Source organism: Schistocerca piceifrons, chromosome 1 (assembly GCF_021461385.2).
Source record: "Schistocerca piceifrons isolate TAMUIC-IGC-003096 chromosome 1, iqSchPice1.1, whole genome shotgun sequence".
In the NCBI taxonomy this organism is placed as follows: domain Eukaryota; kingdom Metazoa; phylum Arthropoda; class Insecta; order Orthoptera; family Acrididae; genus Schistocerca; species Schistocerca piceifrons.
This window is the reverse complement of record NC_060138.1, coordinates 89,989,762-90,001,762: the sequence shown is the minus strand read 5'-3', so window position 1 is coordinate 90,001,762 and position 12,001 is coordinate 89,989,762. Positions and strand designations below refer to the sequence as shown.

Here is a 12,001-nt window from a genome sequence, read left to right as displayed (position 1 = left end):
GGCAGAACTGCTGCATGGTGGTAGCAGTCAACATGGGCCAATGTGTCGCTGTTGCCATTGGTTTATTAATTATTCTTTGTATTGTAAATAAAATGCTGTGTGGCTAGGGCCTCCCGGCGGGTAGACTGTTCGCCTGGTGCAAGTCTTTTGAGTTGACGCCACTTCAGCGATTTGCGTGTTGATGGGGATGAAATGATGATGATAAAGACAACACAACACCCAGTCCCTGAGCAGAGAAAATCTCTGACCCAGCCGGGAATTGAACCAAGGCTGTTAGGTATGACATTCCGTCGTGCTGACCACTCATCTACCAGGGGTGAACTTTGTATTCTCATGTACCTGTTAATGAAAGATTTATGAATTCCAGACTAGAGTAATCTGGAATCACTTTATCCAATGGACATGTAAAATTCCAATTTAAAAAACATTCTACTTGTAATGGCTAAAACCAATTCTTTCTGTCGACAATGGGCATTGCATAGAACCTGTGGTGAGCAGTATTTGTTTAGGCAGACTCCAGTTACACATCGCAAGAAAAAAAAAAGTCTGTCAAAACACCAGAGAAAACGTGCCTGGCAACTTAAGTGGAGCACCCAGTATATGCACATATATGCACAACACAAATTGTCAGAATTGATTGCAATTTTTTTTGGTAGACTAGAAACCTAACACCCAGTGAGGAAATTTCTCTAACGTCTGACATCTGCTCACAAGATAGCAGGTGAATCCTTCCCATTTGCTATGTTTTTTTGTACTTCCATAAATAATCATAATTTTTTGTTTTTGCTAATTCATATTTTACTTTCAATACATTTATCTATTGGCATGTAACACTCAGATAAAAATTTCAAGTTCTTATTTAGACTTGATTTCACTTGAATTTATTGTCAGATTATAAAGCTGTTTGTTCTGTTTACATTGACATAATTAACTTTTATTGGGGCACTCCCAATGAGAAAATACAGTTAATTGACGTTAGTACTGCAATTCACAAAGTACAAAACCCTTTGGATACAATCAAGGAAGGTGACCCACTCTAACAGAAATTGCGGCAGTGCCATTTCCTGTAAAATATTTTGGATTATCAGAAACTAATTAACTGAAGAGATAATTAGCATCAAGTTCATAAGTAGACCCATTCTCAATTTCAGTTTTTGTCATAACCATTTTTAGATTCTGAACTTTGACAAAATGTTTTTGTTACCTTAATTTTTATGTACAAAATGACATTCAGAATTAATTAATTAACTAAATAATTAATAACTTCAAGTAATTTATCCTAATTTACAATATGGTGGTACATGTAAACAAGGAGATCCACATCATGTAAGAATAATATTGTCAGTGTGTTTTCTGAATTTCTGACCAACAACTTTTTTTATAAGCCAAAATCACAATAGTCCTGGTAGTTCATCCAAAAACTTTGATATAGCCAATATTCCAAGTATAATGTAGTTTACAAAATAATAGTTTATTCTTACGTCGATGTTTAAGTAGTCAGATGTCACCCAAAATGGCAGTTCACAGTTAGAAAGCCCTTGAGTAAGACATATGCAGGATGCATTCTTGGTGTTGCCTCATGCCACACCACATACTGATATCCATGAAACACAAGAACTTATTGTTTAAAGACTTTTGAGTGATTTCTGTAACTTAAATTAATGAAAATTGTACTGAACTGTGTTGTGATTAACAAATGATACAAAAAGAGAAGTCTCCTTGTACTGTTTTTTTTTTCCATAATGTAGGAGTAGAGGTAGTGGCAGAAGTAAAGCTGTGAGTCATGCTTGGGTAGCTCAATTGGTAGAGCATTTGCCCATGGAAGGCAAAGACCCTGACTGGAACATTGTTTTAATCTGCAGTAAGTTTCGTATCAGCACACACATCACTGCAGAGTGACAAACTCATTATGGAAGCATCCCATAGGCTGTGGCTAATCCATATTTCTGCAGTATCCTTTCTTCCAGGAGTCCTGCAAGTCTTGTAGGACAACTTCTGCAATGTTTGGAAGGTAAGGGATGAATTACTGGTGGAAGTAAAGTTGTGAGGATGGGCTGTGAGTCATGCTTGCAAAAGCCAAATGTCCCAAGTTTGAGTCTCATCTGGCACAAACTTTAGAGCTGCCAGGTAGTTTCATATCATTACACATTTGGCTGCAGAGTGAAAAATTTATTCTTGATTTATCCATTCATGCCTAAATTCAGGACAAGTCTCTGAAATGGTTGTATAATAGAACCATTCTTACTCGCAAAAAATGACCATGTGCCTGCCATCAATAATATTTTCCTGAAATAATTCCAGGTAAAAGAACTGTTGTGATTAGTTCGGACACATGAGTATGTTACTCTGTAGCATTTTTAAATACTCTGAATTCACCATGTCTGTCATACTACAAACGTATCAGTCATTATTATTGAGAATTTTGAAGCTGTCAAAACTCTATAACAGCATTAGGGCCCAAGTTACAGATCTAACTGGATCTGCTCTGGGAGAAACAATGTTTGTGCCTTCACTGATCCACAGTGAGCTCTCTTTTGAAATAAAGAGGCTACAGTTCTACTCTAAAGTGTGCTGATGACGTTAAATAAGTGAGAGACAAATGCCGTAATTCACAGAAGCTGACGTGGGTAGGACCTTTTCTCACCTTCAGTTTTACTTGACTTGCTTGCAAGCAAGTGCACCATACAGCCAGTTTACTGGGTAGGATCATATGATGGCTCTTGAACCTGGGTCTTTCAGAGATATGACTCATGTGCAGGAGGTTGGCGGTAAAAGTGGCATAAGAATGAACCAGGCCATTTTGTAATTTCAGTCTATACAAAGTATTAGTTTGGAAAATGTGGGAAGAATTTTGGAGAACAGATTTCTCATTTCAGGTCATGATGAAAGGTCATTAAAGCTATGGCAGAGAATGTGATTCAGCTGTTAAGGACACCACATCCTCTCTTGCATCTGACTAGGCATTCTATATATTTTACATTATATTCAAAAAACCAAGATGGTGTAACTTACCAAACAAAAGCGCTGGCACGTCGATAGACACACAAACAAACACAAACATACACACAAAATTCAAGCTTTCGCAACAAACTGTTGCCTCATCAGGAAAGAGGGAAGGAGAGGGAAAGACGAAAGGATGTGGGTTTTAAGGGAGAGGGTAACGAGTCATTCCAATCCCGGGAGCGGAAAGACTAACCTTAGGGGAAAAAAAGGACGGGTATACACTCACACACACACACACACACACACACACACACACATATCCATCCACTGGTCTGTATATGTGTGGGGGAAAAAAGGATGGGTATACACTCGCACACACACACATATCCATCCACACATATACAGACCAGTGGATGGATATGTGTGTGTGTGTGAGTGTATACCCGTCCTTTTTTCCCCCTAAGGTAAGTCTTTCCGCTCCCAGGATTGGAATGACTCCTTACCCTCCCCCCTAAAACCCACATCCTTTCGTTTTTCCCTCTCCTTCCCTCTTTCCTGACGAGGCAACAGTTTGTTGCGAAAGATTGAATTTTGTGTGTATGTTTGTGTGTCTATCGACGTGCCAGCACTTTCGTTTGGTAAGTCACATCATCTTGGTTTTTAGATATATTTTTCCCGTGTGGAATGTTTCCCTCTATTAATTCATTACATTATATTCATCATGACACAAAAGAAGTCTTATGTTTAATGTGAAATCCAGCATTTAGATATAACAAATGACATAAATAGTGAAAACAGTACTAGCTCTTAAAAAAAATGTGCTCTAGGTTTTTTTGGGGGGAGTGGGAGGGGGGGAGGGGGGGGAGGGATAATGCCCATCATAGGCTTTGTCATACTAGTAAAGAACCACTCATTGTTATAGATGTATCTTACGCAGCTGGAAAGACTGGATTATGAAGAAGGGATGGTACCTCAAAGTGGGGATATGGCTGATAGTTTTGGTATTGAGGAATACTTTCTACTCACACAAAACCCTGAAACCTTGTTCAGCTTAGTCTCATTGATGATATCTTCATTATCTGGATCTGTGGCAAAAGCACTATCCACATTCCTCAACACTCTCACAACTGTCTATTTTCCTAGCCCTCATTAGCTCGTTGATTAACTTCATCTTTTATGGACGTCAGTCCCCACTACTCTGATTGCTACATATGAATCTTAAATACATCAAACCCACCAACCACCAAGAATTAATAATTTTCAGTCTTTTCATCCCTTTCTTCTTGAGTTGCAACAGATTACATTTGGTTTCTGTTAACTACTAGAAAGAGACCCAAACTTTTGGTTCTTTTCTTGCTTAAATATGTAACTTTTCTGCCACAAAATGACAAAAATTCCTTTTAAAATATTATAAAGCTAGATTAAAAATATCTGCTCACCAACAGGCAGCAGGAGAAAATACATAAAAGATGTGGAAATGCATGAGCTTTCGTAGACAGTGACACTTTCTTCAGGAAGAAGGGATGAACAAAGAGGAAGAGAGAACAAACAAAAGGTCTGTGAGGTTTAAGAAAGGGGAAGAGTTATAGAAAACTTTTCCAGAACTCTGAATCTGGGGAAATTTCCTGGATGTGATGAGGACAAGCTGATTGTTGGCAAACCTTTTACTTCATCCATGTGCCTTTCCCTTCAGCCCTTCTGGCAGAAGGTGAAGCTGTTGACTCTGGCTGCTCATTGTTCACACATCTTCATGCATTTTCCCATGCTGCCACTTGGTGGATACATTTTTTATCTATCTACTTCATATTTTTCAAATGCTCATTATTTTCATTAAAATCAATTTACATCAAGAAAAATTAACTGCTTACTAAACAAATGTTCTTGTGGTGCACATAATGCAGTACTTACTATTCCTTTGTATTAAAAAAGAGAAAAAATCTTAAACTGAATTATTGAAGCTATGAGAACCGACATAGAATGTTACTTATTTGCTTTGCTCCATTAAACATACCTGAAGATTTTCTGGTGGTCCTAGTAAACTGTCAAGGTTATTGCTGATGACAAAATGTGTCTCAAGTCCATATGACAGTGCTGCTGGTTTAGCACTATGCTGAAAATTTACAGGAATAGACAACCTTACAGGTGGTACTTGAGGTATGCAGTCACTGGCAGCATTTGGTGTGTACTGAAGCCCAGGAGCAGCAACACATGCCACAAGACTGGCTGTGTAGTTTCCAGAGTAATCCTGTCAGTGTGCATAAGGGTTGCTTGAAAAATAAATTCTACTTCAATGTTTACTATACATAAAGGGAGAGAACAATCAAAGCAGTAAACACAAAATGTTCATTAGTAAAATATTTCTTAATTAAATGGTCAATGATGCAGAACAGTAAGAGCTGTAGATGACCAATAAGAAGCTCATATCTGAGAAAAGCTATACAACTATACATAAAAATTAAAAAAAAAATTGAAATGACTATATCATTCTAGTACCCAGTCTTTGTATTTTACCTGGAGACTGTAATCACTAGTTGCCCTCCAAGACTGCACTGGACTGTTCCATGTTGCCTGTGACCATATGAGATGCAGTGACATGTTAGTAAGTAGTCCATGTGGAGGGTAAACAGTGGATCTCACATGAGGGGCTCCTCTGTGAGATGTCACAAACCAGCCATGAAAGTGAGTAGTTGTTGTAAAATCCAGCAGCAACCGGCCATCTGAATCGGCAGCCACTCTCTTCAGCTGTGTATAATGAAATAAATTTGTTGTGTCTCAGAAATTTTAGAATAACATTGAATCAATGATATAAAGCAAGTAATTTATCTTCAGCAAACATGCTTCAGCTCAAAAAATGCATTAATAAATAAACTCTAAATTCATTTCAGGTTTAATAGCTTTTTTTAATTATGCACAAAATGTGAATATATACAGTGAATAATAATTTTTAATGTTTCTGGTCTCCCAAAAATAATGAAATTTCAATGCTAGTCCTTGTTTTGTTTGGCTATTTCATCTCTGATAAAGTTTTGTGAGGTTTTCTTTGTGTTACTGAATGTGATGAATTTTTTAGCCTTTTTTAGTAGTACTGTTTAATGATTTTGCAGTAAAGTATTTTCATTCTGCCATTACTCCATTTCCACAAGATCCTGCATGATTATGTCATAAAAGAAGTTTTGAAAGTGTGACGTGTGATGTATTTAGGGCCAGTTTTCAGAGATTGTATTATTGCTTACATGTGAAAGGAATACTCCTAAATAAACCCTTCCTGATATTAGATATGGAGTATCATCAAAACTACACAGACTTAATTGCCCTCTTAACATTATACAAGCTCTTTCCAAGGCCTGTGACTTTCTAGATGCCTCCTACATAACTAGAGTCTTGCCTCCATGGTGAAAAACAGTGTGTGTTGTGGTATCACTTCTAAACACAGGGTCAAACTGACAGACATCTCATTAATATTAAGAATGAACTGAGAGTGAGTGAGAATTGATTTTAACACCCATAAAAATTTGCTACTTAATGTGCTACTGTTAAGCCTAGCCCATGTGATGAGAAATGTGCAAGCTTTCCTTCAAGAATGATGGATACAACTGATTCTACAACATGCAAACTTGTCTGGCGTATCACACATTGACCATATCTGGGATGCAGCTGGTTGTCAGTTATTCTTTGTGGTCATCCAACAACCACTGTTGATGTTATGTGGACTCCATTAAGCAACACACAGAGGGAAGTTTCTTGAAAAACATCCAATACCTCTTTTATTTCATTTCACAGTACTCAGAGGTCTTAATTGCAGCATATGGGAGCTTCATATTACGCTTAGTTTCTTAATTTCTTTGCGTGTTTTTGGGTACTTGCATTGTTTAATTCATAAATTTCGGGCGTATTATAGTATTTGAGAGTTGTAGCACCACATTTTAGTACCTGAATAGTGTAAATTCGCGTAGTCATTTGTCTTCTGTTTTTGTTTTGAACGGCCGGTGTCGGTTGGTCACAGCCAGAGTGCTCCCTGCCGCCGTTGGATAAGCAGCTGCCAGCAGCAAGTCATATACTCCTAGCTCACTTATTTGTTACATAGTTTAATTCTTAATTTCTTTGCGTGTTTTTGTGTACTTGCATTGTTTAATTCATAAATTTCGGGCGTATTATAGTATTTGAGAGTTGTAGCATCACATTTTAGTACCTGAATAGTGTAAATTCGCATAGTCATTTGTCTTCTGTTTTTGTTTTGAATGGCCAGTGTCGGTTGGTCACAGCCAGTGTGCTCCCTGCCGCTGTCGGATAAGCAGCTGCCAGCAGCAAGTCGTATACTCCTAGCTCACTTATTTGTTACGTAGTTTCGTATAGGAGGTGTAATTTCGAGTTTTAGTTAGTGTAATCATAAATTCAGGCAGATTGTAGCACAGTCATTAGGCATTTGCACAGGTTAGTTCATACATTCTTTGCATTTTTCACTTGCGATATCTAGGCATGGACTCGTGTTTCAGTAAACGTTGTTCAACATCAATTAGAATGGACAGGAACTGTGATTGCTGTGTTCGGATGAGGGCTGAGTTGGCATCCCTTCACTCACAGCTGCAGGTGGCACTGACTTCGGTCGCGCAGCTTGAGGCTGTTGCCAATGGGCACCACTGTGGGGAGCCAGACTTGGGTATCACGGGAAGTCAACCTCATCCCGTCTGTCCCCAGATTGATCTGCTGCTGTGGTACCCATTGGCAACAGCCTCAAGCTGCATGACCGAAGTCAGTGCAGCCTGCTGTGGTTGCCCTGGTTGCTGCCCGCAGTGGGGCTGAGCCCTCGCCTGTGGTTGATCGGGAGGTCGTTCCAAGGCATGGCAGACAGCAAAAGACGTCCCTGGAGGCTGATCAGAAAGCCTCCCCTGTGTGTCTGACAAACAGGTTTCAGGTACTGTCTCTGGCTGAGCCAGATGCAGCTGCCTGCCCTGTTTCAGAGGATGATTCTCAGCCTTCAAGGTCCGGGCAATTGCAGAGGGTGGGCTTATTGGTAGTTGGGAGCTCCAATGTTAGGCGCGTAATGGGGCCCCTTAGGGATATGGCGGCTAAGGAGGGGAAGAAATCCGGTGTGCACTCCGTGTGCATTCCAGGTGGAGTCATTTCTGATGTGGAAAGGGTCCTTCTGGATGCCATGAAGAGCACAGGGTGCAGCCAGCTGCAGGTGGTGGCACATGTCGTCACTAATGACGTGTGTCGCTTTGGATCTGAGGAAATTCTGTCTGGATTCCAGTGGCTATCTGATTTGGTGAAGGCTGCCGGTCTTGCTTACGAGATGAAGGCAGAGCTTACCATCTGCAGCATCATTGATAGAACCGACTGCGGACCTTTGGTGCAGAGCCGGGTGGAGGGTCTGAATCAGAGGCTCAGATGGTTTTGGGACCGTGTTTTCTGCAGATTCCTTGACTTGCGCCATAGGGTGGTGGGGATTCGGTTTCCGCTGAATAGTGGAGGCTGTGTGGTGTGGACTGGGCAGTTTTTTTAGGTTAGAAGGCCTCACAAAAGTATGCGGTGGGCTGCAATCTCAAAGGGTGCATGGCAAATACAGGACGTGCTTGGATCAAGGAACAGTAAGAATTGTAGTTGTAAGTTGTTGTAGTTGTGCTGGGAAAGTCCCTGAGCTTCAAGCGCTAATAGAAAGCACAGAAGCTGAAATCGTTATAGGTACAGAAAGCTGGCTAAAGCCTGAAATAAGTTCTGCAGAAATTTTTACGAAGTCTCAGATGGTGTTCAGGAAAGATAGATTAGGCAGAATTGGTGGTGGAGTGTTTGTGTCTGTCAGTAGTGGTTTATCTTGTAGTGAAGTCGAAGTAGATACTTCGTGTGAATTGGTATGGGTGGAGGTTATACTTAACAGCCGAACTAAGTTAATAATTGGCTCCTTCTACTGACCCCCAGACTCCGATGATATAGTTGCTGAACAGTTCAGAGAAAATTTGAGTCTTGTAACAAATAAATCCCCCACTCATACTGTTATAGATGGTGGGGACTTCAACCTTCCCTCAATATGTTGGCAAAAATACTTGTTCAAAACCGTTGGTAGGCAGAAAGTTCCGAGATTGTCCTAAATGCTTTCTCTGAAAATTATTTCAAGCAGTTAGTACATGAACCCACGTGAATTGTAAATGGTTGCAAAAACACACTTGACCTCTTAGCCACAAACAATCCAGAGCTAATAGAGAGCATCATGACTGATACAGGGATTAGTGATCACAAGGTCGTTGTAGCTAGGCTCAATACCGTTTCTTCCAAATCCACTAGAAACAAATGCAAAATAATTTTATTTAAAATAGCAGATAAAGTCTCACTAGATGCCTTCCTAAGAGACAATCTCCATTCCTTCCGAACTGACTATGCAAATGTAGACGAGCTGTGGCTCAAATTCAAAGATATAGTAGCAACAGCAATTGAGAGATTCATACCTCATAAATTGGTAAGAGATGGAACTGATTCCCCATGGTACACAAAACAGGTCCGAACGCCATTGCAGAGGCAACGGAAAAAGCATGCAAAGTTCAGAAGAACGCGAAATCCCGAAGATTGGCTAAAATTTACAGACGCGCGAAGTCTGGCACGGACTTCAATGCAAGATGCCTTTAATAGGTTCCACAACGAAACATTGTCTCGAAATTTGGTAGAAAATCTAAATAAATTCTGGTTGTATGTAAAGTACACAAGCGGCAAGATGCATTCAATTCCTTCGCTGCGCAGTGCCGATAGTACTGTTACCGATGACTGTGCCGCTAAAGCGGAGTTATTGAATGCAGTTTTCCAAAATTCCTTCACCAGGGAAGATGAATGGAATATTCCAGAATTTGAAACATGAACAGCTGCTAGCATGAGTTTCTTAGATGTAGATACCTTAGGGGTTGTAAAGCAACTCAAATCGCTTGATACGGGCAAGTCTTCAGGTCCAGTTTGTATATTGATTAGGTTCCTTTCAGATTATGCTGATAAAATAGCTCCCTACTTAGCAATCATATACAACCACTCACTCACCGATATATCTGTACCTACAAATTGGAAAATTGTGCAGGTTGCACCAGTGTTTAACAAGGGTAGTAGGAGTAATCCATCGAACTACAGACCTATATCATTGACATCGGTTAGCAGTAGGGTTTTGGAGCATATACTCTATTCAAACATTATGAATCACCTCGAAGGGAATGATCTATTGATACGTAATCAGCATGGTTTCAGAAAACATCGTTCTTGTGCAACGCAGCTAGCTCTTTATTCGCATGAAGTAATGGCCGCTATCGACAGGGGATCTCAAGTTGATTCCGTATTTCTAGATTTCCAGAAAGCTTTTGACACCGTTCCTCACAAGCAACTTCTAATCAAGCTGTGGGCCTATGGGGTATCGTCTCAGTTGTGTGACTGGATTCGTGATTTCCTGTCAGGAAGCTCGCAGTTCGTAGTAATAGACGGCAAATCATTGAGCAAAACTGAAGTGATAACACGTGTTCCGCAGGGAAGCATCCTGGGACCTCTGCTGTTCCTGATCTATATAAATGACCTGGATGACAATCTGAGCAGTTCTCTTAGGTTGCTCACAGATGATGCCGTAATTTACCGTCTAGTAAGGTCATCCAAAGACCAGTATCAGTTGCAAAGTGATTTAGAAAAGATTGCTGTATGGTGTGGCAGGTGGCAGTTGACGCTAAATAACGAAAAGTGTGAGGTGATCCACATGAGTTCCAAAAGAAATCTGTTGGTATTCGATTACTCGATAAATAGTACAATTCTCAAGGCTGTCAATTCAACTAAGTACCTGGGTGTAAAAATTACGAACAACTTCAGTTGGAAAGACCACATAGATAATATTGTGGGGAAGGCCAGCCAAAGGTTGTGTTTCATTGGCAGGACACTTAGAAGATGCAACATGTCCACTAAAGAGACAGCTTACACTACACTCTTTGTCCTCTGTCAGAATATTGCTGCGTAGTGTGGGATCCTTACCAGGTGGTATTGGCGGAGGACATCGAAAGGGTGCAAAATGAAGGGCAGCACGTTTTGTATTATCACGTAATAGGGGAGAGAGTGTAGCAGATATGATATGTGAGTTGGGATGGAAGTCATTAAAGCAAAGACGTTTTTCGTCGCGGTGAGATCTATTTACGAAATTTCTGTCACCAACTTTCTTTTCCGAATGTGAAAATATTTTGTTGAGCCCAGCCTACATAGGTAGGAATGATCATCAAAATAAAATAAGAGAAATCAGAGCTCGAACAGAAAGGTTTAGGTGTTCGTTTTTCCCACGCGCTGTTCAGGAGTGGAATGGTAGGGAGTTAGTATGATTGTGGTTTGATGAACCCTCTACCAAGCACTTAAATGTGAATTGCAGAGTAATCATGTAGATGTAGATGTAGATGTAGTTTTTACAACCAGAATTGATATACAGTTCTGTAAACCTAATAATTTGCATATGTAACATAATTGGATTGTTAAAGATCTACTCACAAAGTGGTGGCAGGAGAAAACACATAAAAGAAAGTTAAGGAAATGTGCAAGCTTTCGAATGAGGCATTTCTTCTAGTGGAGCCTCCAACGATCAGTCTTTCTTTCTCATCCTGTCTGGTAAGTCTCACCTGATCTGAGATTCTGGGTGACTTTTTGTAGCTCTCCCCATTTCCTAAACCTCACCAGTCCTTTTCTTTCATCCCTCTCCCTTTTCCTTCTGCGAGAAGAAGTAGCCACGCTCCAAAAGCTTGCACCTACTCTTAACTTTTCTGTGTGTCTTTTCTCCTGCTGCCACTTGGTGAGTAGATATAGTATCTATCCAATTATATTATATTTTCAAAAACTGATTACTATTTATTGATATAATCATTTGTTTAGCGTCATGTACCTAGTCTGTGGTATAAAATTCACTTCAGTCAAGTGAATCTTGTTTCAGTGTTGTAATTTTCAGGAATGTTAGTGTAGGAGAAGGTAACTTTAAACTTACTGGACAGTGACATGACCACATTGTCAAGAAATAATTCTGAATTCACACTTTGCTAACAATTTCAAATAACTTCTTCAACAGCCTATATGT

At 39.9% G+C, this 12,001-nt stretch overlaps 1 protein-coding gene across 1 annotated transcript in view; it reads right to left on the bottom strand.

The window, feature by feature from the left end:
- LOC124790149 (extracellular matrix organizing protein FRAS1-like) overlaps positions 1-12,001 on the bottom strand; it is a 210,898-nt gene that overhangs the window by 48,573 nt on the left and 150,324 nt on the right. The window contains exons 12-13 of the mRNA XM_047257744.1: positions 5,455-5,685; positions 4,955-5,188 (exon numbers count right to left, since the gene is read on the bottom strand). Coding sequence (XP_047113700.1) covers positions 4,955-5,188; positions 5,455-5,685 — 465 coding nt within the window. The remainder of the gene's footprint in view (positions 1-4,954; positions 5,189-5,454; positions 5,686-12,001) is intronic.